At 48.9% G+C, this 27,463-nt stretch overlaps 1 protein-coding gene and 1 long non-coding RNA gene across 6 annotated transcripts in view; one reads left to right on the forward strand and one right to left on the reverse strand.

The window, feature by feature from the left end:
- Positions 1-724: 724 nt before the first annotated feature.
- Positions 725-27,463, reverse strand: part of LOC142598503 (uncharacterized) — a 57,607-nt gene continuing 30,868 nt past the window's right edge. For both annotated transcript variants that reach the window (XR_012832668.1, XR_012832667.1), the window contains 2 exons: positions 15,455-15,515; positions 725-855 (listed from right to left, as the gene is read on the reverse strand). This is a non-coding gene — a long non-coding RNA (uncharacterized LOC142598503). The remainder of the gene's footprint in view (positions 856-15,454; positions 15,516-27,463) is intronic.
- PLEKHO1 (pleckstrin homology domain containing O1) lies at positions 850-26,728 on the forward strand. Of its 4 annotated transcripts, none has more exons than XR_012832666.1 (7): positions 850-1,034; positions 1,884-2,030; positions 12,567-12,707; positions 14,095-14,199; positions 16,362-16,463; positions 16,846-18,320; positions 23,208-26,728. XR_012832666.1 is itself a non-coding variant. In XM_075737204.1 (7 exons), exons 1-6 carry the CDS (start codon positions 1,005-1,007, stop codon positions 17,608-17,610), a joined length of 1,290 nt encoding a protein of 429 aa, XP_075593319.1. In that variant the 5' UTR covers positions 850-1,004; the 3' UTR covers positions 17,611-17,612; positions 17,855-21,461. The 4 variants fall into 4 exon arrangements, 2 of the variants coding, with proteins under 2 accessions (XP_075593319.1, XP_010299871.1); XR_012832665.1 differs by lacking the exon at positions 23,208-26,728 and adding an exon at positions 20,028-21,461; XM_075737204.1 differs by lacking the exon at positions 23,208-26,728 and having other exon boundaries at positions 16,846-17,612; positions 17,855-21,461.

Below are 27,463 nucleotides of genomic sequence, written 5' to 3' on the forward strand. Positions count from 1 at the left end.
GGAAGGTTTTCACCGAAAAGCAAACAGCTGAGCAATTGACCAGTGATTGATCTTTTTCTTTCTCCTTATAGATCTAGTTCTGAACAGAACTACTTCTTCCTTGCTCTGGTTTTGTCTCCTTTCTTACACATCTCTCTTACAAACCCAGCCTGTGACCTCTGTCCCACACTCGGATAGTTCTGGACTTGCAGGAGGGAGACCAAATAAGCAGAAAATGGTATTTTTTCAGAAGCCAAGCATCTCCTCACTCTGGGGAAGCTGCGCCCTGAACGTCGCTTTCTTTTGGCAGTGTTAAGTCCCTGTGACCAGCCCCTCCACCCTTCTCCCCGGCCCCCTCCCCAGGGAATCTCCCCACTCCTCTCTGCAGAGTGCTGCTGTTTCTACTTCTAAACACTCAGCCACGTTCCTGGCAGAAAACCCTCCCAGTGCCACCTGGTCGCTTTTCCCTCTCCCGGGAAGTTTTGCGGTGACCTGTGACACAGCCGGGAATGTGGCTCAGACACGGAGGTGGGGGGGGAGACATCTGCCAATGTGCACACTCACATCCAGCCACACACACATCCAGCCACTCACATCAACAGCGAGTCAGAAACAAAGAAGAAGAAGAAAAAAAAAAAAAAAAAAAACCAACCCACCCTCGTGGGCTGCGATTCGCCCTTTATTGTGAACTCCAGACGTCATACGCGCACGGCTATAGATGGAGCTCGGGAGCCCAGGCCAGCCCAGTGCAAGCCCACGAGAGCTCAGTGATGGTGGTGGTGGTGCGGGTTGGCGGGGGGGGATGCTGTGTCTGTATGGCTAAGGATGTATTACAGAGGCGGGCTGGTCTTCATGTAACTAGAGAGCTTCTGTAATCTGCAAAGGGGGAAGACGGAGAGGGAGTACGAGGAGGTACCCTGTGTATTTCCCAGCCACGCTCTTCCCAAGAGGAGGCCGCCGGGAGCCCCCCTCGCTGATCCCCCCCTCCCCTCCCCAATCTCCCTCCAGCGCAAGCACGTTAAGGAATGATGAAAAAAAATAATTCTGCAAAAAGGGTGAGTGGAATTGGTTCTTCTTTGGGGTACGGTGGGGTGGGGGAGGCTCCCGGATGTTTTGGGGAGGGGGGCTTGTCTTTTCATTTCCAGTTGTTTGCTTTGCGTCTGCTCCCCCGCTGCCCTTACCTTGCTAAAAAAAACCAAAACCAAAAACAACCCCAAAACCCCAACCGGATCAAAACAAAACCAAACCCAGCACCCGTCTCTCCTTCTCTCCTACTGCTCAGCACCTCTCCTTCCTCTTGAATTCCCCAGGAGATACTATTCGCCGTTTAGCACAGGCAGTTTTCATTTTTGATCGCAAGGAAATGATAAAATACGGAGACACCATCTATCTGTCGCTCTGTGTCTGCTCTGTGCCGTATGTGCGTGTCTGCTGTGCCCAGAGATCTTACTGCTGTCTGTGAAGAAATCTTAAATATAAACCCATACATAGATTTCACCTCTAGGATTAATTGTTCATAAAAGGCTCAAAAAATGCAATTTTCACTGCAGTAAAAAATCAGCTAGTTTAAATTCTCCCCAACACCCTCCTGTTCCTCTTTCCACGGCCAAATGCATGTTGTATGAGGCCAATAACAGCCTTTCTTATATAATGCACAGAGTGAAACCCTGCCTGCAATTTTTGCATTGTCCCCTTGGTATTATTGGTTTTGCTTCATGTCTGCAGCAGAAAAATCTATGTAGAGTGAATCAAGCAAAGTACCTCGGTCCCGGCTTCGGCGGCGAGAGGGGCCGGAGGGAGGGGGAGGCGAAAGTTGGGCAAAGAGGGAGGGGGGGGAGAAGAGGAGTGTAAAACCAAGAATAATACCATTTTCCCCCATTTTCTTCCCTCTTTCTTTGTGTTAGGGGCAACAGGATGGAAACCAGCAATCTGTGCAGCCAGAGAAGGTCGGCTGGGTGCGGAAATTTTGCGGGAAAGGCATTTTTAGAGAAATCTGGAAAAACCGTTATGTGGTTTTGAAGGGAGATCAGCTTTACATCTCGGAGAAGGAGGTAGGATCGGTTTCATTTTCCTTTCCCATCCCCCTTTCCTCCCTTTTGCATATGAAAAGCAAATGCCGAGCAGCCCCAGCCTTTCCCCATCGCCCCTCCATCGCCAGCCTGGCTTGAGGAGGTTTCTCGGGGGGCTTCTCTTCTCCCAGAGTCAGCACCGGCAAAACCTGGCCTGGGTTGATGTGTCAGCTCCAACAGCGACTCTCCCAGACGGCTCTGGCTGGGAGACATTTTTCCCAGCGCTGGACACATGAAAGGATTCACTTAGCGAGAGTTAAATCCCTCATCCTTCTTTCCGCCGCGGTGAAACGGCAATGCCAGCTTCCTTCTGTGCCTGTCCTCTGTCATTAAGTTCGACAGTGGTCTTGTTCCCAGCTGCTGCACTGCTCTGTTTGGAAATAACTGTGGTCTCCCTTATCTCTTGTATTTTTTTTTTTCCCCCTGAACCACACACCGCAAGAAAACGGGGAAATTTAACCACGGATTCAACACCTCGTTGAAAAACGTGTCCCCTCTCCTCCCCCTCGTCTCCGCTCAACATGGGCTGGGGTTTGGGGTTTAATGTAGTGTTTACTTTAGATTTAATTGGATGTGACTATCAGGCTGAGCGTTGCAGGCTGGGATCTGGCTGTCCTTGCACAGCCTCCCCCCCTTTAGTTTTTGTCTTGATAAATTCATCAAGAAGAAATCCCCAGGCAACAGCACTCCTTTAAAAACTCATCGCTAGCACTAGTGAGAGTTGTGCCCCCAAGACAAGGGACGGCGGGTGTTTGGAGGCAGGCTGGTGTTAGGACAGGGCATTTGGGGTAAAAACACGGATCTGGGTGGAGCTTATTCTCCAACGGGCATCGTGGTTCAGATGCGTGGCTACCTGGCCCAGCTTTATCAGTTCAGGATCTGGAGAGATAATAGGGTCCAGAGCGCCAAGCATAATTTGATTTAGAGGCTAATTGAATCATGGGGCATGGCAAAGTGCAGATGGATCAGGGGTTATTAGAACACAGAAATAGCCTAAAAGCAGACTGAAAGCTCAGGTTGCACTTAGCTATGTGCTGGCATTTCACAGCTCACTCCCATCTGTCTCTTGGCTGCTCCGGAACCAGAGTTCAGGTACAGAGACATAATAAGAGGAAGATTAGAGACCATAGACCACACTAGTGGTAACGAGACACTAAACCTATGATGAATCTATAGATACATTTATGGATGGGGAAAGTCAGATGGAAAGATGGACACGAGAGGTACACAGCGAGTGGTACAAATCTCCTTTGATTTGTGGTTGTTCCAAATTTCCCAGTACTCATGCAGACCGTATAGCGTGTATTTCTCAAGAGCAGGCCCGCTCGTCTTGCATGACTCTTACAAGCAGCTCACGTACCTCTGGGGCCACAGATCAGAGTTTAGAAACTGCTAGACAGACAGATTCCATGGCTGGAAGGATTTTACCTGCTGCCTCCTGTTCTACCAAGCTGGGTCAATGGTTCTTCTGTACTGGGGTCCCGATTCAAGGCAGCACTGAAGCACGTGCTTGAGCAGAAAGACATGCTCAAGCCCAGTTTGAACTGGAGCTTGTATTTTTTGAGCCAGGACCTGGAAGTGAAGTAACTGTGAAGTTACTGTCGGCTGTGCCGACGCAGTTGGAACTGCTGGGAAGGCATTGGGAATAGGCTGGACTCAGCGGCTCTGTAATGGTAATCTGCAGACTGGGCAGATGCTTAACAGCGTTAGCAGGATGCTGTGTGGTCCTTCAAGAGGCGTGAAGGCGCAGTATCAGACTGAAAACTGCTGTAATTCCCAGCTGGGTTAGCAGGGAGTTGTGTATGTGGTTTTAGAGACAGACACGGGAACTTTTCAGGGTCCCTTTCATCACCATTCGGTGGGGAAGGAATCATATGGATCGGTAGAGGGAGAAACTTGGTCCCGCTGAAGCAAAGGCTAGTTCTGAACCAGGAGTGTTTGTTTCAGGGAGCATGCGTGTATTCTTTTATGGAGAAAAAAAAAACCCTAGTGCATGTGCTTCTGAAGCAGCACTGTGGCTCTACGTGTACGAATACGTGTGTGAAAGACCATAAATAACATGCAGCAGTGACTGCCTATGTCTTTATATGGAAGAATCTGTGGCTGAGTAGAAATGTGGTTACAGAGGTAACATCTGGCCGCGTGCATGTGCACTGAAGTGACTCTGTGTGCCTGCGGGAATGAAGAGTACGCCTGTGTCACCGCGTCCGGCATCTCCGGGAATCTCAACATACGAGGTGGCTTCAGCTGTCTGTCTGCGTGAGCACGCGTGCATGTGCGTGTAGGGATGGAGGGCACGTGTTGGGTGTGCCCGCCTGTCGCTCGTGTGTTTCCAAGACACTCTGTTCAAAGACAGACGGGTCTTTTAATCTTTATTCCTTAGCAAAGCCAGGCCTTCACATACCAAGATCTGAGATCTGCCCTGGGAAGCCCGTAGCCAGCTCTCCCTCCTGCCCCTAGCTCATAGCATGTGTTTCAGAGCTCTGCTCCCGGAGCACGAGGATCCCTTTGCACACTCGTTTTCCTGGCAGCAGGTGCCTGCAGCTCCTGCAAATAGCTTAATAAATTGGGATTTGTCAAGCAGAACAGGATGGAGTTTCTTTTGGTTTTTGGTTTTTTTCACACATCAGATTATGCCCAGTGGAGAAAATGGAGCCACTGCTGGGTTGTGCTGATGAGTTGTGTGAGAGTCTCTTCACTGCTCTCCACTTGTAAATCCCTGCCACTGCCGGTGTGGATGATGGGGCAGGCACTGGATGCAGCCAGAGAGAGAATTAAACAGTGGAGACGTGAATAGAAAACTCTAGTGGAAACGGCCACTAGACAGGTTGAATCACAGCCCGATTTCTGCCGTGATAGGAGATGAGACTCAATTGTCTGTTTCCGCAAAAGATCAAAGCCCTCCTCTGCTATAAATTATTGTTGCTCCATCAAAGCCATCGGAGCAATGTGGATTTGGTGGATGGAGCTTACAAGTTAACTCTCGTATTAACCTTGGTGTTTCTTGTCAGCTCCTCTTAAGCTCAGCGGCCACTCTAGAACAGAAGGCCAGTGGTTTAGCGGGTAAAGCAGGACTCCCGGCTTCCCCCGGTCAGCTCAGAGCACCGCAGGGGTTAAATCCTATCCTCAGTGCTGCCACGCACTCACTAAATGAATTCAAACCAGACATTTATTTACTTTTGCCTGAATTTCTCCATCTGGAAAGCAGGGCTAATAATAGTCATCTCCCCAAGGCACAAGGTGCCTAGGAAGGGGGAATTGTATATCACGCACGGTGGGATCCCTTGGGAAAGACGTCGGCTCAGGGCAGGTAGTGATGTTGCACGAAGACAACGCAGAGCAGTGAAACCGCTCAGAGCTGAGCACTGGTCTGATATCCGGAAGGGCTGAACAAGTAAGTTTCCAAAAAGCTAACTCCCACAGGCAGTCACACTACCAAAAATCCCATCAATATCCACATTGATTCTTGCTGGGAATCTGTGTGCTTTTTCAGTTACCTACCTAGGACCTGGCCTTGCAGGTGAGGGACCAGCCCTGATTTATTTATTTTTGTTAGGAGATGGAAGCCTGGGCTTTCTTCCTGGCAGAAGCCAGGTCTGTAAGGAGAGGAAATGTATTCTATCAGACCAGCTGATATACCTGGAAAATGCAAATGGGGCTTCTGAGTTCTGCTCTGCAAAACCTGCTCTAACGCCTAGAACCTTTGCTCTTCCAAAATGCACCAAAATGGTAGCTGAGGCTTACGGACCTTGTTCAGGCAGGGGCTCTGAGCCTGCACAGCGATCTGTGCCCCGGCTGCAAGCCGAACTCTGTGAACTTATGCAAAAAAACCCTCCTTCATTATGTAGCATTTGGTCATCCGCCAAAATAAGCATTCAGGGCAGAAACACGCAAGACAAGATGTGCTGAAGTGAGCTGAGCTCTGTTAACAGAACACCTTCTTAGTATCATTTTTGCATTCTTTCCCCTTGCTCTCCTCCACACCAGTTCCTTCCCCCCCTGCAAATTTCTGGTAATTGTTCTCTTGTTTCTAGCACAGCTTTGTTATTGCTTTGCACTTGGGAATAGCGGTCGGACTAACACAGACACAGCTGGGCTCCTACCACTTCCTGTCAGGAAGCCCAGGGCTGTCCAGACAGCATGAACGGACTCTGTGATGACGAGATGTTAATGAGGAAACGCTTCTCGGGGCTTCCTTAAGCCTTTTCTTGTTTGCTACCAAAAGCATTGACTCAATTAGCACAAGAGCACTTGAAAAGTAGTCTGTTCTTGCTCATTTGTTACAGCACCATCACACACTGCACAACTCTGCCTGGAAGTGGTGTGCGCGTGTGTGTACACTTTCGAAGTAGTGTCTAGAGATCACATACGTGGTTCTTGCACATGATGGAGCCTGCAAAGTACTCGTGTTTCTGTGCAGGTGCTGTTCACACGCTTGGTACTGTGACAACGCTTCCCGGTGTGTGTTTGGCCTTGGTGAACACTGTTGTGCACGGGCTGGCCATGTTTTCTGACTCTGCGTCATGTCTGCGGTTGGTAGGTGAGGAAAGTGTGTTGGTGTCCATTGCGTTCAACGTGGCACAAGGTGTTAAACAGAGCTGTGTGATTACATACGGGTTCATGGACAGCTGCAGCACTAAGCATCAGTCTGGTGTGTAAACCCTTGGCTTCTGGCTACACAAGAATAGTCTGTGACTGCCCAGCTGGAACCTGCTACCCCTTCCATACCTCTCCTGCTCTTGCTCTTTTAAACCGTCCTTTTCCCTTTCACCTTCCTTCTCCTGCTCAGCCAAGCTCTGTTCTACACAAGTTTCAGCAAAGTGCCTTTTCTGTCCCAATGGCACCGTTCTGCACAGAGAGAGGGTCAAAGAACACACACAGCCTGACTCCCTTTTCCAGTGACGGAGGTAGCTGGTGGGATGAGGCAGCACGACCTTGGGATTAGAGTGCAGCACTGGGATGCGGAAGAGCTGTTTCCAGCAACAGGGACCAGTCGATTCTGAGAGACCTGTGTTTCTGGTAGCCTTGGCTGATCACTCTTTGGGGCAAGGGACTGGAGGAGATAGCAACTATCTGCCGCCGTCCCCTTGTTAGCTCAGGGGAGCAATCTGGCAGTGAAAAGCCCTGGAAGGTCATGGGCATGCCCTTCAGCTACCAAGTTCATGGTGCAAGCTCCCAAAGAGGATGCAGGTGTGCAGACGGGAGGCACTCTTGGAGCACTGCCATTTCTGTGCTACCAAGGTTCAGGGGCTCTGGCTGAAACCAGGCTCCTGCCGGTGAGCACACAAACACGCTATCTGTACCCCTGCCTTCTCTCCACACATGCGCTTTAACTAGAGAAGGGAAAAGCGACCCATCCGCAGTGTCCGTTTTACCCCCTGCCCACAGCATTGTGCAGGTCTCTGTTACTGTAATGCCTGAAACTCTCCCAACGCTCCCTGTATTTCTTCTGCTAGTTCCCTTGCAGACCAGAGCCACAGAGTTACCTCCCCCATGCAGCCAGGGAACCGAGAAGAACAAGGAACCAGTGACGGGACAGGACATTAAACTCGGGTCTCCCCTGTCACCTGCCAGTCCCCTCACCGGTGCTGCTTGCCGGCACTGCCAGGGCCAGTGTTGCACACACGCGTGGATTCCCGTCTCAACAAACAGCCTGATTTTAGCTAAGCTTTGCAGAAATTTCTGTCCCTTGCTAGATGGTAGAAGTGTTCAGCTTGAGGAAGTGAAACTTTCCTCTCAGCTTGAGAGGGGAACATGCTGCCGATGCTGTCCCCAAGACTGCCTATGTTTCGATATTCAGCTTTACTGACAATCTGGAGGTTTCTTGTTACACCCTGAGCCACATTATGACCCCTTGAATGTCTCGTGGATACGTTACACTTGGTGTCTTGTGATTTTCTGTACCTTCCCCATTTGCTTTGAGCATGTCACATCTCAACAGGGAACTGCTCAGGCAAATCTCCACCAAAAAAATCTGAGGAAGGCCGCAGAACTTTGTCGGGTGACTGAATGACTGCCCTTCTGCTTCGCTCCTGGTTTGGCCCCAGAACACAGTCCTGATCTGTACCAAGGAGATCTCGAGTTGTTGCAAGTGACAACTTGATGAGGGAGGAAATTTTAACTCTCTGTCAGCAAGCCATCCAAGGGGCAGCTAATTTAAACCACAGAAGCACGACTAGCTGCCAGGCTAGAAATAAGCCCTACAAGGCTTTGGGAGAAGGTACTTTGGGTACCACGGCCGATGTTCTGACCCACGCCGCGTCCCACAGGCACAGGGAGTGCCGTCGTGGCTGGCGTCCCTTCGGTCTGACCCTGCTGGGGCAGCAGCTGCGGGGGTGAGGCGTGTGAGGAATGCAGCTCCCTTCCTTGAACTTTAGCAACGCGCCAGCAATGTCGGCCTCAGCACATCTCGCTGCCGGTGGCGGTGCGGCTGTAGTGGAGCTACGCCCCAAGCAGCGGCAGCTGCCACTGGGGGTGCGGGGACTGTCTGCTCTAATGGCTCCAGGGTCTAACATACCCTGCTTTGTCTTAGGTGATGGGGGACCCCTTGGGGTCCTTTTCTGTGCCTCAGTTTCCCTTCCCTCGCCTGGCCTACTTGGAGTGTGGAGGTATTTCTGGGAGCATGAGGAGGAGCCAGGTTGAACCTCAGGATGAGAAATTGTTTTGTCTGCGAAGGGTGGCTGCAATATGGAGATCAAAGCCAGCAGACAGCCATGGCAGCAATTGCTGGGATTTATTTACCTTAATCCTTTCAATCCAGAGCTTCCCTGCAGGGCAAGGAGCGCAGGACCTACCTGCCCACGAGGCTCTGAGATCCGTCAGCTCGCTGCACGTCAGGCAGTCAGCAGCTGTGAGGAAGGAAAGACCTGCTGGCCACCTCCCAGCTAGGAATGATTTTGCCAAAATCAACCATCCAGGCCTCTCCCTTCCTAGCACATTAAGCCGAGCGGTCCCTGATTCCTCCCAGCCTTGAGCTACAGCGTGGGAGATCTTGAGAAAGGCTGGTGAAAGCAGCAGGATCCAAAAAATACCCACATCTGCAGAGCCCCCGCTGCTTCTCGGGCAGGTGTGTGAGCCTGGATATGCTGCCCCAGACAAGGAAGCTTTTTCTAGACTCCCTAAAAGGTGCTGTAGGAAAGAGAAACTGTCAGGCCCTGGAGAGTTTGTTTAAGCCATCTTCCCTGCAAGTTAGAGAGCAAGAAACTCTGGGGATGGGAAACCAGACTGAAGACTCTGCATTAGAGGAGATGTTCAGCCTTTCCCAGAACTCAGATCTTTTCTTAAAGAGTTTCAAGTTTGGCATCTGAGACTAAAAATCACCCCTCACTTTTAAAAAATCTGTGTTCAATCTATGTTCAGCAGAGAAAACAAACAAGCAAACGCAATGGTCATAGTAAATCTCCGTCACTAGGATGAACTCCTCGGACACAGAGCACCCTGGGTGCATGACGAGCTGTAGTAGGTCACCCTGAAATAAATGAAGATCGATGCTGCTATGCTGACCATGCCGTTCTATTTACAAACCACACCGGGTGACAGAGAAATCGTGCTTCATTCCCTCCTGCTAAGAACTGACACCTGAGGCTACTTCCTCCCAAAGGTGTCCAAAACATTATCCAAAGACCTGTATGGCCCTGGGAACATATCGAGCCAAATTCTCTGCTGGTGAAACCTGAAGGGTTTTATTTGCATGGCTGCAATCTCACTGAAAATGTGGAGGAGGGTAGACACGCTGCAGGTTTGTCACCCATCTCTTAGTGATGTAGGTGACCAGGATTTAGGTTTCTCTGACCATGTAGTTCAGCAGCTTTGTGGGTCTTTAGGGGTTGCTTTTTTCTGTTGGTTTTTTGTTTGTTTGTTTGTTTTACAGAGGATGGGCTGCATGACTATGCTCAGCCTCTGTGCACTCATCCCCTCCTGCTCTGAGCTCTCTTCTGTAATTCATGCCCACCACCTCCCTCTTTTTGGCCTTGGTAGCCTCCCATAAAGGACAAAAGAGCTGGCTAGTACTTTTGAAGTTTGCTTTTCACCTTCCTTCTCTCTAGTTTCACTGTGTACACACTGAATGCTCTGTTATTTTGCTCTGCTGCTCACTCCTCTGCCTGCATGTCTTGGTGCGGGAGAGGGGGGATGTCGGTTGGCAATGCCCTTTGTGAGACAAGACTGCTGTCCTCATGCCCCGTGAAATCACTGCCACCGCGTCGCCGCAATCAAGCCTGTTTCAGGCTGATGCCAAGACCTCTTCCCATCACCAAGGCAGAACAAAGCCACGTTCAAATGATTAAATTACAGCCCCGTTCACTTTATGGCCTCATTATACTACCAAGGCTACGTACAAGAGGGAATCAATTCAAAGTGAGCACAAACCTGCCTTTCCTCCCTGCCTGCAGCTCTGGCTGAAGGGCTTGTCACTCCAAGTCTTCTAAAGGACTAGCTACACCCCAAGGGTCTTTATCTGAACCAATTCCACCCGTCCTTTCTGCAGCCTCCTATAGATAGTCCTAGAGGCAAGATATTTCAGTCCTGGCTCCTATGAGTTCACAGCGCAGGCTCTGCATGTCTGAGAAAGGAGGGAAGGGCTGGGGAAGTCCCAGTGACCTACATGAGCAAACATCTGGAGTAAGGGCTCCTGCCTCAGCCGCTGTCTCACAGCTGGGGGCTCAGAGGGGATCGGCTTTTCCTGCTGCACATGAATAGGGCTGGATTCAGCTGAGATTCTTGGAAAGAGGTGGATTGTAGGATGGTGCTGGGAAGAGATAACAGCTGATTAGAAATGCACGGGGAGGATACATAGATAGACATTATCTGCGAGAGACAGTTCCGTATCTGTTCATAATAGCCCATAGGCGGTGGCTGTTGTTATGAGCAGAAATAAGCAATAGCTTCTGGGGCTTCAAGAATAGCTGTGTACGGTGTCTGCCTCCTAGTTCTTGACGACGAGCTCAGGGGATAGAAGGGAAAAGGGAAGAAGGGGAACTGCAGTCCTCGTGCAAGGCCAGATGGTCAGTTTATCTGTGTGTCTGGTTGGAAAGGTGGTTACAGCATTTTAGTCGGCCTCTTTGTTTAAACTCTAATGAAAAAATCATGGGGAATTCCTTCAGTGCTTCCCAAAACTAGGGAGGAAACATACTGAATGGGGTGGAGTCCTTTCAAGAAATCCAAGAGCTAAGACCTGATCACCGTCTGCCTTTCCGGCACCCGAGTTACTCCAACCTCCACCGCAGATCCCAGCCTGTAATGACCCCGGCTGGAGTCGGGTTAAGCAGATTAACAGGGATTTGAGCCTGCCACAGTTCTGTCCTTAGCGAACATGCAAAACCAAGTTCTCTCCCATCCCAGTTACCTACATTCCTCATGTTTACCATGGAAAGAGTAGAGCTGCCCCGCTGTAGGAGTGGGATGTGAGGATAGTGCATTAAAACCAGCCATGAAAAGGAAGGCCATACAAAACCAAAGGGGACCAGGCAGAAGACAGGTTGCGCATTCTCTTCTTTGCTCCAAGTGTCCCCGGAGTGACGGCACTCCATGGCTCTCTAAAAGACAGCCAAGAAGTGTTTCCGTCAGTGAAAGCCAAGCCCTAGCACTGTCTTCCTTCTGGGAACCTTCCATGAATCCCCGGGCTGCCGAAGGTCCCTGGGGGCCTGGCCAGCCACCCAGCAGATAACGCCTGGCAAGGAGCTGCTGGAACAAAACCTGGGCAGTGCCTGGATAAATTCTGCCTGTAGCCCCTCACAAGGGATGAGGCTCGGCAGCGGGGGAGAGCAGCACACGCGGCGTGTCAGTAATCTGGGACTGGATGTGCTTCATCCACCCCCCAAATCAGCTGCCAGCACAGGCTTCGGTAATACCACCAGGTTAAAAATAGGAAGTGCTAATCTTTATCCCTCAAACTTTTGTTATGCTGTCTCCAGAAAAGCAACAAGCGCTAATATGATTGCCCCTTTTCATCAGCAGATGAAAGTCTACCTCCTCTCAGCATCTCCTGCCTCCGCACAAACCTCCTCCTAGCAGACAGGGTCGTCTTCTTGCTGCTGGAAGAAGAGGGTCCACAAGCATACACACTGTGTCTGATCACACCTGCATCTCAGTTCAGCCTAGCCCCAGTGACTTTGGGAGAGGGGAGGCAATTAAGTCCTGAAGAAATCCATAGCAAAGCTTGAATCAACCTAGGAGACCATGATTTTCAAGTTATCCTTCTAAATATGTCCCCCTCCTTCCAGAAGAGACTCGAGTCAAAACTATCATGTTGAAAATCTCTGCTTTTCCTCCCCAAACCCAAGTGTAGCACTCCCCAGCTAACAGGGCTATTACTGCATTTGTGCCTTAAGGTGGAAAACTCTTGCACAATGTTTCAGCAACCACACACCACAGCAGAGGCTCCAGCACCCATTCTGTACATTCAAAGCTCCTGTGCAGACAGCAGCTCCAGCCGGGCACCCTGCTGGTTTGGATCAGAGCCCTCTTACTGCCTCTCCATCTGACATCTGCAAGGCTGTAATTTTATTTTTGGTTTTGCAGGTAAAAGATGAAAAAAATATACAGGAAATGTTTGACCTGAGTGATTATGAGAAATGTGAAGAGCTCAGGAAGTCCAAAAGCAGAAGCAAAAAGAACCACAGCAAATTTACCCTCGCCCACTCCAGACAGCCTGGAAACACGGTACGTTTTGTCTCAAGCATGCGGTCAGCCCGAGAAAGCCATTAGCTCTTGGGGCAGGCTGGGCTGCCTCTCCGTTACCTGCTTCAAGCCTGAGGGTTTGATACAGAAATCAGGGAGTGAAACTCGATAGCCTGAGTTGTGTAGGAGTCCAGATTGTGTCTTGTGATTTAAAAATTATCGTCAGAACCGATAGCAACAGTGGGAGATGGAGAGAGAAGCAGGGTTTCTGCTGGGAGAGGACTCGAGCCTCTGGTGTACTAAGTAAATATGACCAAGCACTTAGCTCTGGATCCGTTCACCTGAGAGTATTCAGACTTTGGGAACGGAAGGTATCAGAACATTTGCCAGGAGCAAGGACAAAGCCGTTTTACTGCTGCCACTCCTGGCAGCTGTGGTTTAGCTGATTTGGGCAGCATCAAAAGAACTGCAAGGGAATTTGTCCTGGAAGTACTTTCTGCCTGGATAAAAGTTAAAAACTGCTGGAATGGGGGCACTGCTACCTAGAAGCAGGACTTTCTATGAGGTCTCAGTTGCCACTGCCAAAAGAGAGCCAGTCGCTGACTGTGAGCTGTCTCTGCCACAGATGCACCCACCCACAGCCACACACGTGAGCTGGATTTACACTATTCATTCTGACTCGTTTCAGTAGACCAAGCTTGCCCGCCCCACACTTTGATAAGGATTGTGTAATGCCATGAAATGCGAAAAGGGAAAAAAAGGGGAAAATGGAAAGCGGCTGCGCTGTCCCCAAGCGCCCTGAGCAACGGAGAGAATTGAACAAAACGCTGTGGAGGCTAAAACTCATTTTTACCGAGTATCTAGCTTTAAAAAAACCCTGAAGGATCCTGGATCTCCTATACAGGCCATATTTTCAGAACTGCTGTGCCCTCAGTGTGCATCTGACATAGCGTGGAAAATCCAGCTCCTTCTGTGGTTACCTACTGTAGCTGCTTGTCTACTAGACTCTGTCAAAGTCTGAGGTGGCAACAGATAAATCGCATGTGAGCAGCAGATGCACAGAAAGGCTGCATCATCATTTGATGAGGGCAAAATCTAGGATGGTGTGTGGGAAGGCAAAGAGGGGGAAGGAGGAACTGCAGCCACGAGGGAAGTAAATATGGTACACAGCTTTTGGGTTGAAAAGCTGGGTACTGTGAGGAATCATGGTCTACTTTGCAAAGGGCTGCCAAGAAGCAGAGAGGCCAGGTGCAGTGTGTGGCAGACCAGTGCCGTTTTGCAGGGCTGGAGGATCAGGTCTGCTTTGCATTTTCCTGCGAAGGCAAGCCAACTGTAAAGGCTGTGTAGCTTTTCTGTGGGCAGGGACAGTGTGAAAGCATCTCTGTATGAGTTTAGTCACTGGCACTGACCTGAATTCCCTCTTTTGTAGGCACCAAATCTAATCTTCCTGGCTGTGAGTCCAGAAGAGAAGGAGTCCTGGATTAATGCCCTCAACTCTGCAATCACACGTGCTAAAAACCGCATCTTAGATGAGGTGAGCAGGACTCTGAGGGCCGGACCCAGGCTCTGCTGTCTCAACTTTAATCTTGGGTGAAGATTTTGGACTGCTGGACACAGCAGCAGGCCCCTCCTACCCTCTCCATTTCCTATTTAAAACGAGTACAAAGCCATTGGGGTTTTAAGGACTGCACTCAAACACAACCACCACCACCTATGGAGTGGGCTTTTACGAAGGTTTGGGATAATTTGATCCTCCCAGCCTCGGGATTAATATGCAGCACTGATTGCAAAGCAATGGCAAGGGGCAGCTGCCAAGGCCCTGTCCCCTCCCTGGCACACCCGGCCCCAGGGAGATGCCTTCAGTTTGGAGCCCAGCTTTGCCTCGCACAGGGATGGTGGGATTGTTTGGAATGCTTTCCCAAGGCTTCGGAGAGTTTTTCCTCGCTGCTGCTGGGTAAGCATGCAGTGCGCTCTTGTTTGCAAAGGAGCTTTAACTAGTGGAACTGAATTAAGGAATTAACTGAAAAACCAATATAGTCCCACGCTATCTTCAGAGCACCCTAATAGCACAGCACCATCTGTCAACCCCCCTCAGTGCATCTTCCTCCTCCTGACCCCTCCTCTCTCAATTGCCATCTCCAAGGGACAGGCCCATTCCCACTCCTTTGGACGGGGACTTACGGGGCATTTAAACTCTGCAGATCCTTTCCTACTGTTGAAGGGTCAAACCAGGAATGTTTAATCCTGCCTTCTCAGCACTGTGCGGCATATATATTTGTCAAAAGTCAGGTTCTCCACTTAGTGAAAAAAGAGGGGACAACTAGAGAGATGAGGCATCAGTGCACTGTGGGACAGCAATAGGAGGACCTTGGAACAGTAGAGCCAAGGTGAGAACACATCCACACAAAGTGTGACTAGTGTAGCTCCTACCGCTTCCAAAGTGGCAGCATTACTCCTGCATGAAACTCCCAAAGTAACTACCACAATTATGCAAAGCAGCTTCTATTAGAAAGAAAAGAACAAAGCAACATCAGTTCAGGCTCCTCCTGGAGACAAAGTGTAGGCTTACAGCCACAGCTGAGCTGACAGAGGCCAGGTTTAGAGCAGTATGAGCATTCCCACATAGTTTCTTCCAGTGTGAATGATAACTACCTTGAGAAGGCTGTGCCCCTCGCTACCAGGGCTGCAGTTTGAAAAAGCATTTCAACGCTGTCTCCCATTAACGCTTCATGACAACTATTCTTCAGTTTAGATCTGTCTCAGATCTCTCTCATCCACATTCGACTTACTGCAATACAGGCGGCCCACTGCTGTGATGCTGTTTGTTCTCATGGATGGCAATGCAAAACCCTGTAGTGAAGGAAAATGAAGGTCAGACCGTAGGAGAAGCTGCAGAGCAGAAAGCAGCATAGCAAACAATGGTATAGATTGCTTCAAGGAGAGTCTGTCACTGAAATCTTTACAAACAGATTCGCAGATAATTGTCAGGAATGGCTTAAGTAGATCTGATCCCATCAAGGCACAGACTAGGGTAACACTCTAAGACTCTTCGAAGGCTGGATTCCCACACCCCACTCCCTGCTGGCCCTACCTGCAAATCTCCTTCTGTGCATCCTTGTAAGCACACAGATCAGTGAGTCCCACCTACAGGTCTTGGACCAGGGACGGGCCTTAGGACCGGTATGTTGTTGACAATGCGCAGGCAGGTGTTACGAAGTTATCGGTTGATCTGTGCCTGGGCACACTCGCTAGGGAGGGTGTTACAGACTGCAGCCTTCCCGTAACACGAGGTGGTCAGGCTGTGCTCCCACAGGCAACCCTGGCACAGCTCGGCAGCCAGAGGAGCTCAGCATGTTGGGGATGCAGTGCCTTCCTCATTCCAGCTCAGGTTTGGTTCTGGTGGCGAGCACAGCTCTCCTCCTGGCCAGCAAACATTTGCACTACAGAACTGCAAACTCTGTATCCGAGTTCAGGATTCACTGTTTGCAACCCAAGCTTTTTCCTGCCTGACAGCCGTTAGCGAAAGATCCTGGCCCAGAGGTACGTGGGAGAAGTTCACCCTCAGCAAGAGAAAGGGAATCATGGAGGAATAAATGATCTGCCATGGTGTATCTGGCTGATTACAGCTACAGAAACTAGGAATGGCTCACATTTCCAGTGCTCCCAGAGGTTCACTAGCCTTTGTCACCACTTTAGGTTACTGTGGAAGAGGACAGCTACCTCGCCCACCCAACACGTGATAGAGCAAAAATACAGCACTCCCGACGCCCTCCAACACGGGGACATCTGATGGCTGTGGTACGTATAACAAATTCCAGAGACCCACTTAGGTGAAATTCCCTGGTAACTATTTAATGTATAAGCAAACGAAAGAAGACCTGGTGTTTGGGCTCTGGCCTGAACTGAAAATTGTCATAAGACCCCAGGCTGTACTGGGTCGTCAGATCTAGTCGTCCGTTCTCATAGATCATTGCATTATGCAAACCCCTTTTGCAAAATGGTAGCTTGCCATCACTCACACCCGCTTTCCTGATGCTGAAAATGAAATGCTCCTTCAGGTTCCTGACGGAGAGCAGTCATACAGCTGGGGAACTCAGCCGTGGGTTAGAACAGATACTCAGAAGTAGTGTGCAGCCGTGCCTGTTCCTGTGATGACACAGCTCTTTGTCTGCTTCTTCAGGCATCTACCTCAACCTCTGATGGCATGCTGACACTTGACCTGATCCAGGAGGAAGACGCCTCTCCAGAGGATCACAGCACCTGCGAAGAGAGTTTCCGGGTGGATCTGGATAAGTCAGTGGCACATCTTACTGCTGGACGGCGTCGGTCAGATTCGGAGAACGTCAAGTCGTCAGAGAAGGGCCGGACGGGGAGCCTCCCGAGACGGGAGGTGACCTCATGGGACAGATCTGGGCAGCGCAATGACTCCTTTGACAAAGGGACCATGTACACACCACAGGTCCCCAAAAAGCTCTCACACTCAGAAAAGAATAAATGTGCCTCCATGGAAGAAATTCTGTCTCGACGGGACTCTTCCACGCACCGGGCGGTGCTGAGGAGGGGGCTGGAGGCTCAGTTTGCCTCAGCAGAACCAGAGCAGCTGTCCCGGATACAAGAACTGGTTGCACTGAAACTGGAAAAAACTCAGGAACTGCTGACAGAGGTGAAGGGCTACGGCGAAGGCAAGAGAAAGACCAAGGATTCCAACACCAGCACCACCACCACCACCTCTTCTTCCTCATCATCTTCCAAGTCGGACTCTGAAAGGATCCTGCAGGAATCGGAGAGGTTGCTGGGGGAGGCTTCCTCCACCTGGAGCCAAGCCAAGAGGGTGTTGCAGGAGATCAAAGAGTTGAGGGACCTGTACAAACAGTTTGAACTGCAGCAGTCGGACTCAAAACCCAAACAGAGCTCACAGTCTCAGTACAGGAAGAGCATGATGTGAAGGCAAGCCTTGGGATTGGGAGGGAGGGCCAGGGGAGGGCGGCCACTTGGTCTTTTTTTTTTTAATTATTATTATTTACAGTGTTCAAAAGAGTGAAAAGGTGCCTGTTCTCACCCAAATTTGCTTCTCAGAGCTTGAACCCTTCCCTTCCTCCATCACATCCCCTTATGAAACAACCCTGTGTTCCAATAAATTCAGTTACAGTTTATACCTCCTTTTTTCAAGAGCACCCTTTGCACCGCAGGCCCCCAACTTCTGTCATGCTTGGAGGATGGAAGAAAGCACTGCTTCCTAGAAAATGCCCCTGCATGCCTGGAGCAGCACGTGCATAACAACGGGGACAGATGCTCTTGTGCTGTACAAGCCCTGGCTTTGCTGCTCTAACGTCTGAGCTGTATCCTGCATTACAGCTCCTTGACCAAGAGTCTCGTCTTGTTCCCTCACTGTCCTCTTGGAAATAAATGACAAAAAAAAAAAAAAAAAAAGGTGTCCGTCCCAGCAAATGCTTGGAAGTCCCCATTATCCAGGAACTGTCTTGAAGATGCTTGGAAGTTCAGGCTGACCTCAAGTTTTACGCGAGTTGTGAGAGGCGCTCGCTGGACTGCAGCTAGCGGGGTTCTGTCCTGGCACAGGTCCCTTTTGTGAACTCCTGGGGTCGGCAGCCGTTATTCTTGTGGTACATATACAGCCCTCCGGAAGGAGGGCAACAGGTATGCAATCTGTGTTCAAACTAATCCTGTCTGTCCGTTGATGCTTTACAGAACCCCCTTGGCGCTGTGCGATGGGAGTTAGCAGTTATATGTCTTCCTTTCTGTGCAAATAGAGGATCAAAGCCTTGAATCTAACAGACAGCCCATATGGGTTGTTTGGGGGGGGGGTGTTTTCTGGCTTTTTAATTTTCTCTTTTTTTGTTGTTTCTTTTTTTTCCTTTTCTTTGAGCTGAGGGGAAATGGAAAAATCAGGGTTGCGTACAGGCGGCAGCCGGAAACCAAGACCCAAAAGTAGTTTTGGTAGGTTTGATTCTGTTCTCTCATGCATGCACAGGCTCAGTTTCTGCCAGTCGGACTGCAACAGATAGTCCTTGTTGCTCCCCTAAGATCAGAATCAGGCCTACTGAAATGAAAGCTGAGCCTGTAAGAGAGCTCAAATACCCTCATCTTGGTGATGCCAAGCACTTTGCTAAATAGGTGGCTCAGTTTTCACGCCTTTAAGCTGAAAGACAAGAAAGGAGGATGTTAAAATGTCTCACAGGGCTTAAAGTACACCAATGTGGTAACATCCAACTGTTACTTTTTTTTTAAAAAGGAAGCCTAATTCCCCTACCTACATTGCAAATAATCCATGAAAATATTAAAACCAACAGAGTTACTGGTTGAGTGCAGTTGGTGTTGTCTATTTTCTTTTAATGCTTGACCTCCCTTGGAAAGGAGGTTGCTTACTGGCACTTGTGTCTGGTCAGCTTTACTATTCAGGCTCACGTTGCTGATGTATAGTTGCCAGTGCTGCAAAGAAAGCATTTCTGTTTTTAATTAGTCCTTCTCCCACTTTCCTGTTAGAATTACTGGTAGAATTATTACCGAAGATCCCTTGCAACAATCTTTTACTTGCTCCAGACTCTAGCACAGCTCTTTGCCCACTCTTAAAGGACACTCATTCACCTAAGTTCTTGTCACAGAGCTGCATGCTACAGCTGTCCTGGGGTATCCATGTCACCCTTCCGGCATTTTTGTTCTTTTCAGGTTTTTTCTTACCTTTTCTATCGCTTGAAGGATCTGTTTGGATGCATCAGAGGAAAAAACATAATCCCTAAAAGAGATTAAAAAAGAATGCATGTCAGCCACCCTGATAAAACCCTTCCCACTCAGCTCTTTGATTGAGAGAACAAGAAAAATATGCAAATATTTTCCAGATGTGACATCCAGCATTCAAATTAGCCTTGTTTTCATAATAAGAAAGCTAGTCTAAAAACCTGGAAGTCTGAATTGCACTCGATTGGGATGGATGTGTGTTGTGAGTCTGGACTGATGTCAAAATGTAAGTGTGAAAATACACCTGATCCTGGCTGTATAGGGGCCATTAAATGCTCTCGAGTCTTTCTTAAGCAACCAAGTAATACAAAAATTGGCTGATTAACAGGGTCAAGACAGTGCTAGAGGCAGGGGTGAGACATTGAGCCATCACCCACAAGAGGTGACTGGGTTTTGTTAGGTAACCAAGGGCATCTTTATTTCACTGCTGCCTCTGGAGGATTGTGGAACTGAATCACATCTGATGTCTGGCCACAGCGTTGCCATCTTTAGGTCTCTGCTGTCCAGAGAAAAGAGATGCATTACACACTTGTTGGAGCTGGGCAGAAATACAGGACCATTTCTGCTCTTCAGACTGACCCGCACAAACCTTTTCATTTTGTTAACTAGAACAAGATTTGGAGGAAATGATGGAGCTGACTTAGGAAGTTAGGGAAAAAACCTACTTCCAAGCTCGGAAGAACTGCAGTTCTCATCCTGCCAAAACCCAGGAGGCAATTTCCTAGTTCTAGTCTGCAAACCCAAAGGGCCAAGTTCAATGCGGTTCTGGGTGCAGCATTTCCCTTTGGACAGCGGAGCGCTGCCTGGGTACTGAGCCATGGCGCGACAGTAGGAGTGGTGGCTTTTCTGCTCCCAGGGCTGTGATCTTGCCCTAGAAGATGTCCAGCTCTCCCACTGTTCGTGTCTTACCCCAGACTCTTCTCCTCCACTCTTACAAAGATTTACTGTTTCTAAATTTGATTGGAAATTTTCTTTCAGAATATGCTCCCCTTTAGAAAGCATCATTGCTGTTGGGGCCCAGGGAAGGGGAACTAAGGAATAAAAAACCCCATGAGTTTTCAGAGTAGGAAACCTATATTTTTCACTTGGGAATATTTTTATATAATACAAAATGTGAATAATTTTTCCTTAAAAATCTCTCCAAGACAAAATAAAACATTTTGTTTTACCAACTGCCCCCCCTTCAAGAAGCCCGATGCTTTTTTCCACAGGCAATTTTTACATTGTTTTCATTCAAAACACAATTATACTCAAATTGTAGAATCCTTCACAAGACAGAAATGCCAGGCTCCAACCGGGTCTGATTACCAAGCTGTGAAAACGTCAACCCCGGGCTCAGCCTCCGTGCTGCCGAGCGCTGTAAATTACTGGGTCATGGCCACGAGACCCAGGCACGCACCAGAGCCAGAGCAGAGGGTTCTGCGTATTATTAAATCCTTCACAAAAATATCTATAAACTCATACCTACCTTACGAGCCTCTGACTCTAGCCATTGCACAAATTGAAAGGATGGAAATCTCTCTCCCCCCTTCTCCTGCATGGGCTGTAATTCTGCCCTCTTTTTATTCTTTTTTTAAAAATTTATTTTAAATTTTGCAAAGTTCTCCCCTCTGTCAATCCCGCTGCTGGGATTAGAGACAAAAAGCCAATTACGTGCAAGAATGGCATGTGTATGGAAAACATGCCAGTCACGTTAGTGCTGCTGTTTCTTCCCTTCTTGAGCACGGCTTCCTGCGTGGTGAACCGACGGGGAAGCTGGGCTGGGGCTGCCGGAGGGGAACCTTTCCGAGGGCAGGGAGAAGTGGGTTGAGTCCGTTTCCTCCCACCCAGCGGGTCCGGTTCGTTGACAGATCACAGTTAGCGACAGTTTATTCTCTATTTAGCCATCTAAACGGCTATGGAAGGCACTGAACACAGCGATTCTCACCCTTATTTTCTTTTACTGAACCACATTTGAAAGGACTGAGTAGAAATTTTGCTTTTTTCAGAAAAAACCCCACCCCTACAAACTGCAATAATAAAAATGATTCAGCCGCAATTGCAGTGATTCTCTCTAGTCTCTTCTCAGCACGCCTACGCCGAGGAAGCCATTCACGCCAGGGAGGGTGGGCTGCGGGGGGAACCTCCTTCCAGCCCAGCTTGCTACTGCCCCGGGGGGTCCTTGCACCAGGGGATGGGAAAGAATATAGGATGCTTTGATAAAAAGGGATCTTCCTTGTAAGTGGATTTGCACTCCATCTACTGTAACGCCCCTAAGTCATGGAAGGAAGGGAATTGTCCTTGAATTGCCACTGGAAACTTTGAAAAGGATTCCAGCAGATGTTTTGGAGAGTTGTGGGGTTCAGGAGCTTGCTTGAGTTTTTTATCACGGAAACCACTCAAACAGAAAACATGCCTGAACGCTGAAGTGCTTCACAACAGCCAAGAAGAAGGGTCTGCTGTTCTCTAAGGCCCAGCTTGCGGCTGCCCTGGACATAATTCCATGGTCCTAAGGCAGCAATTTCACCGCGGCACAGAAAATTTGAGCTTCAGTCCAGCAGGCCAACAGGAAGATTGCGCTTTGCCACCTGAGATGACCTCCCAGTCATCTCCAAGACATTAAGCTCAAGTGCCATAGTGGTAATCTCAGCTTCCGAACTCTCTGGGAGGGTTGCTATTGTTGTCAAAAAGCCCCTCAGAATTGGTCTGGACGTTGGGCAACAATTTTTCAGGAAGATCAGATGTTTACATGTGAATAAAACAGAGTTGAAGATGAAGAGGTTCTTTATACCCAGTGTCCACACAGCAGGATGAAGGGCAGAGTCCACGCGGAAGCTGAGAGGCTTTGTATTTTGCTTTCACACCTAGCTGCGGCTTAAACCTTTTCCTCCCATCTCCTTTCCTCTTGCTGCACCTGCCCCGGCCTCTCTGCAGAGGAACTGTCGCTACGGATGGCCGTGTCTGCCTGTGCCCAGGGGCACCCTTCACCTGGCTGTACCGCGGCACCCGGCGGGCGGCTATGCCAAGAATAAATCGGTAGGCACGGCGGCTCAGCGGGCACACCCCATGCTAGCGTGCGCCTGGGATGCTTCACAGCGCAGCAAGGAAAAATATTTGCAAGGGGAACAAGCAGTGTCAAACGCGAGCGAATAATTTTTTTCTAAAAGCAGCTCAAGAATTTGAAGAGCAAGATCCCTTTTTGCTTCACGCACCGCATGCCTGAGCCCGGAGGGAATCTCAAAGCTGAAGAAAGCCTGTCCTCCAAGGACTGAGCTTGACACGACCCCACGAAGGGCAGGCAGATGGCCCCAGCCGTGCTGAGCGCAGCGCTGCAGCAGCCACAGGACCTGTCAGGCTGGCTTGCAAGGGAACAAGCATCTGCGATAGGGAGGGGGGGGTCAGGGCTTTCCGACCGAGTCTATTTGCAGCACCCATGTTTGGTATCATTGAAAAGATGAGAATGAAAAGCCTCGATTCTCTGTATGTTGAAGAGCTAACACATAAATCAGAGCGAGCTGAATGCCTGAAGTAGTTGGTGCAAGAACAGCTATAAATGTAAAATAGGAATTGGTATCATAGAAGTGCTGACTGTGGTTTGACTTCTGTGTGTGCCTGGGGGAGGCGGGGGCTGTGCTGTCTGCCTAAAACAGAAGTCAGGGATTAAGGTGTTGAGCTATGTAGAGAATTGAAACTCCCTGTCACAAAGGAAGTTTCCAGACTGCTTTTATTCCAGAAAATCATTCCCAACTTCTCCTTCAGGGACATTTCCAAAAGCCTTTCATTTTGATTTCTGACTTTCTTCCCTTCCAGCTGTCATCTACAGTATTATGCAAACGTTTACAATGAAAAACATTTAACAATGAAATGGCAAATCCACTTGGAGCACTGAGCACTTCAGCGCTCTCAAAACTACTCCCTTCCTCCTCCTCGGTCTTCCCCTGCGAAGCCCACCAGCTGAGCAGTACATCTGGGTCTGGGAGGAACCCCCGATTTTCGTAGAACTGGTCCCCTGAGCCACCTCCCAGTGAAAAGGAAGATGACTGCCTGTTTGCTCCTCTCCTTCACACTCTCCATCATTTCTATCGCAGTTTGCATTTGCAGTTCAGCAGCTCCTGGTTTCCAAAGCTCCTCTGGTCTCATTCTCTGCTCAGAAGGGTGATGAGAGAGCAGGAGCTGTGCGATTCACCAGGGGCTCTCACTTCGCGTAGCTGCAAGATGCTCGTCAAGGTCAGGTTCCGTCAAACACCCCTTACGACCCCTACACACACGACCTTACCCTGAGCTATCTGTCTGGCATCAGACAGGCAGAAAGAGCAAGGTTACGCTGTGCAGAGATATTGCCAGGTCCTGAAGGCAGAGTGGTCGCCCCCACTGTTCTGCAGCCTGACACACCGCTGGGTTCAGCGGCTCCCAGGCCTGGGGCTAGTTTAGAGCTACATGGGGCTAGCTGAAACAGCTGGAACACTGGACACGCTGTTGGGACAGAGCCGCGGGCCCTTCCCTACCTGTCAGTTCAGAGTGCACCTAGATGACAAAAGCGTATCCCTTGCATCAATGCTGTCATTGTGTCCAGTGTTCAAGCGTTCGGGGTCTAGAGGAGTGCGGGGGATTCTTTAGTTGGGTAACAACTTAATTTTGGCTTCACTCGGCACAGAGCACAGCACACGGCAGAGTGTAAGTTCTTTCCTGAAGCACCCCTGCCATATACTTGTTTCTTGGGTGTTAAAACTTTGAGCATTAGTTAAGACTTGACAAATCCCCCTCCCCAAATCCTTCTTTCTGAACAGCTGTAGTGTGCTAAGGAACCTGCCCTTGATCCAGCTGTGGAATATTTTTTAATTTAAAATTTAAAAGCTTGTACCTGCCTGCCTGCTTTTTCAATAGGAAACAACTTTCCTTGATTCCATTGTAGGAAAACAGTTCACAGCTCCCCTGACCCTCCCTAAAAAGTCAGAAACCCCCCTTAAAGAAAACTTCCTCCCAATTTATAAGTGGCACTGGAGGACAGGGGACCCCAGTGCCTGGTGAGAGACTCTCAGCAGAGCTCTGCTCACAGGGATTTGCATCACAAGCTCCCCGCTGCCTGCTCACACACCAGCGTGCCAATACCAGGCAGGCAGTAAATAAACAAGGCACCAGCCTTTCCAATGCTCTCCCTCAGGGCCCTGTCAGATTGTTTCAGCCACATACTCCTAGAAACTCAAAGGTTACATATTTCGGGGAATTTCACCTTCACGTCTGGGCCCTGAGAGGTGAAGACATTGGCCATCCAACCCACCGGCTCCTCCCTACCCACCAAACTGGCCCTGAATTTCAATCAGCAAAGCTGGGAAGAAGCTTAGGGCCCCCTATCCTACCCTCAGGGTAAATAACAAATGGTTTCCAGAGGACTGGGAGCTATTTGTATCTGAGCTGCAAGAACCCCTAGTGAACAAAAGGCCCCAGGAAGAACCGAACAGTGACTGTGATGTAAATGAAGCAAAGCTGGGGGACATGGGGTGGAGAAAGAGACAGTTTAGAGACAATTATATGAGTCTTTAAAAAACAAGCAGGCAACACCCCAGATAAGTGTGCTCTAGGAGACTGTGCTGAGCTTGTTCAAGGAGTGCATGTACTAGTTGAAGGAAGGATGGGAGAGGGAAGGGAGGAATGCTGTTCCTGCCATCATTACATCTCTTTTCTGTTAAAGAAACTGAGTAGAGGGCAGGAGGAGCAGAAAAAACAGCTGTGGGCTGAGAAGCTCCCAGGCTCTCACCTCCTTCACTGATAAGACAGATCTGAGCATGTGCTTAAGCATTTGACTGAATCTGGCTCCCCTAGCAGAGCCTGCGGATTTGCTCTCCATGCTGCAACAGGGTTGGTGTGATGCTGAAGTGTCAGGGCTTTGTGTCACAGCCAGCCCATCCGATAATCCAGGCCAATTCCTGGCCCTTCTGGCAAAAGCAAAGGATCTCAGGGACTCAAGAGTTTTAGTTATTTGCTGGAAGGTTTGTTTAGGACATGTTGACCTGCTAACCCAGTCCTCGTCAAAACACCAAAAGCTCCAGAAGCTGCTCTGCTAGGCCAGATAATTAACAGCCACAAATGACCCTGAGTTGCACCAACTTCCACAGAGCTGCGTTAACTTATAACCATAAAACTTGTAGGAATATGTGCAAGGACTGATGCTGGGGTCAGGCAGTTGTACACCTGAAGGATGCTACAACACTTGCAATCCATGCTGAGAAGCTTGCTAGGCTGTAGCAGCTCTGCCCACCTTGGAAATCCCTCCTGTGCAAGGAGCTCACTGACCCCAGGGTTGTGTCTCCCGTTTTACTTGGAAATCCAAAGAGCCTCTACACTGAGCTTTGATTCATCACCCAGCAAAGACCAGCTCCAGGAGTGACTTGATCTTCAAAGCACAAAGAAGTGTAGATATTAGAGAATGGTTTAAAGTCCATTTAATCAGAATTCCCCAAGATAAACCTTTATGTCTGCTTTGCTATGTGAGAAAGGAACATTATCTTCTTTCACTTTTCTATATCGAATAATCGAAGGAATCAAATCATGTGCACACCAAGACAGTGAATGGAAATCTGACCCTGAACTTTATGAAAACTCACGTCTAATGAGCCAAGTGGGTTTATCCCCTAACGAGTCATGGCTCACAGCAAAACAAGAGTTTTCAAAAAAGCCAGAAAGGAATGGAAGGTCCCTCCCTTCTCTGAGAATGCCTACATGGTTTAGGAATACAAATGCCATTGAAAGGTCAATCAGGAAGGGATTCATTTTGCCTACCTTTCGTCATTGAGCTTCCTTCCCCAGAAATGGGATCTCCAGCAGATCTAAACTATTTTAGGTGCTTATCTTAGGATGAATACATCACCTTCTACAGGTACTGATTTCTTTCCGTTGACTGTACACAAGCCCAAAGAGTTAAAAGTTGGAGGAGATAATTCTTGTCCATAAGCAGAACATCATGTCATGTCTCTAACTCACTCAAACTCCTTGGAAAGCCTTGGTTTCCTCATTTATTGTACAAAGGGGCTTTGAAGGTGCTATTTTTTGCTGTAACTGCTCAAAAGAGTATTTACAACCACGAAACGGATTTTATTGTTGCTTGATGTATCAATTCTTTTCCTCTTTGACTTGTATTTCAGGTTCTCCTTTCCTCTTCTTTGAAAGGGGATTTGGTGGGGGGGGGAATTGAATGGGTTGTTGCTTTTGTAAAAAAATCTGCACTGATTTTTATGTAAATTAAACCTTCCATGTGTACAGACTTTGGGACACTGTTCCAGTCTGCTGCAGCTCTGTTTATTTTGATTGATTTTAAGGCTGTGATGAAAAGATTTTTTTTAATTAAAGGAAAATTTAAATAAAAATAAAAACAGTCTTTCCTAATGGGTTTTGCATGACTAGAATCAAGTGATGTTTCCAGGACTGATACCAAGCACTTTTTCATGCTGATGAACTGGATTGCTCCAGAAGAAAACCAGTCTTTTGCCATGGAAGGGTGATGCTCCTGCCCCAGGGAGGTGGATGGCAGCAGTACAAACCAGTGTGTGTCACTGTTTACACGAGGTAAGGGCAGCGATCACCATTCCCTGGTAACGCTGCAACAGCATTGCCAGCAAACTCAGGCAAATCACCCCCTTATTATTTTAATCATTAAGCTGGGAAAGGCATTTAGTTTCAATTTTAAAGTACCGAACCACTTGAGAATCACATGACCTCTTGCAACCCAGGTAGCGCCAACAAGATGCTGGTGTCCCCAGTGGTTCTCCTCGTGTTTCAGAAAGCTTATTGCAGTGCTGCTATGAGTTGAAGCCTTTAAAAAAGCCAGTGCAAGCTCTTTTTCATGCTGAAAACCAGCAGAACAGCTGAAAGGTCACGAACAACAGCTGGTAATGCTGCGGTACCTGGTACGCCCAAGCTCCCCTGCCTGGCCTTTCAGACAGGATTCAGTAAGATTCTGAAGTTTTTAAGAAACACCGTGTTTTGGGGACTGGGAGAAGAGAAGTAGATGACAAGGGAGGTTTCTAGAGGGCAGACAGCAGCAAGCAGCTCAGCCGGGACTCTGAATATTT

This window comes from Balearica regulorum, chromosome 28 (genome assembly GCF_011004875.1).
Source record: "Balearica regulorum gibbericeps isolate bBalReg1 chromosome 28, bBalReg1.pri, whole genome shotgun sequence".
NCBI lineage: Eukaryota > Metazoa > Chordata > Aves > Gruiformes > Gruidae > Balearica > Balearica regulorum.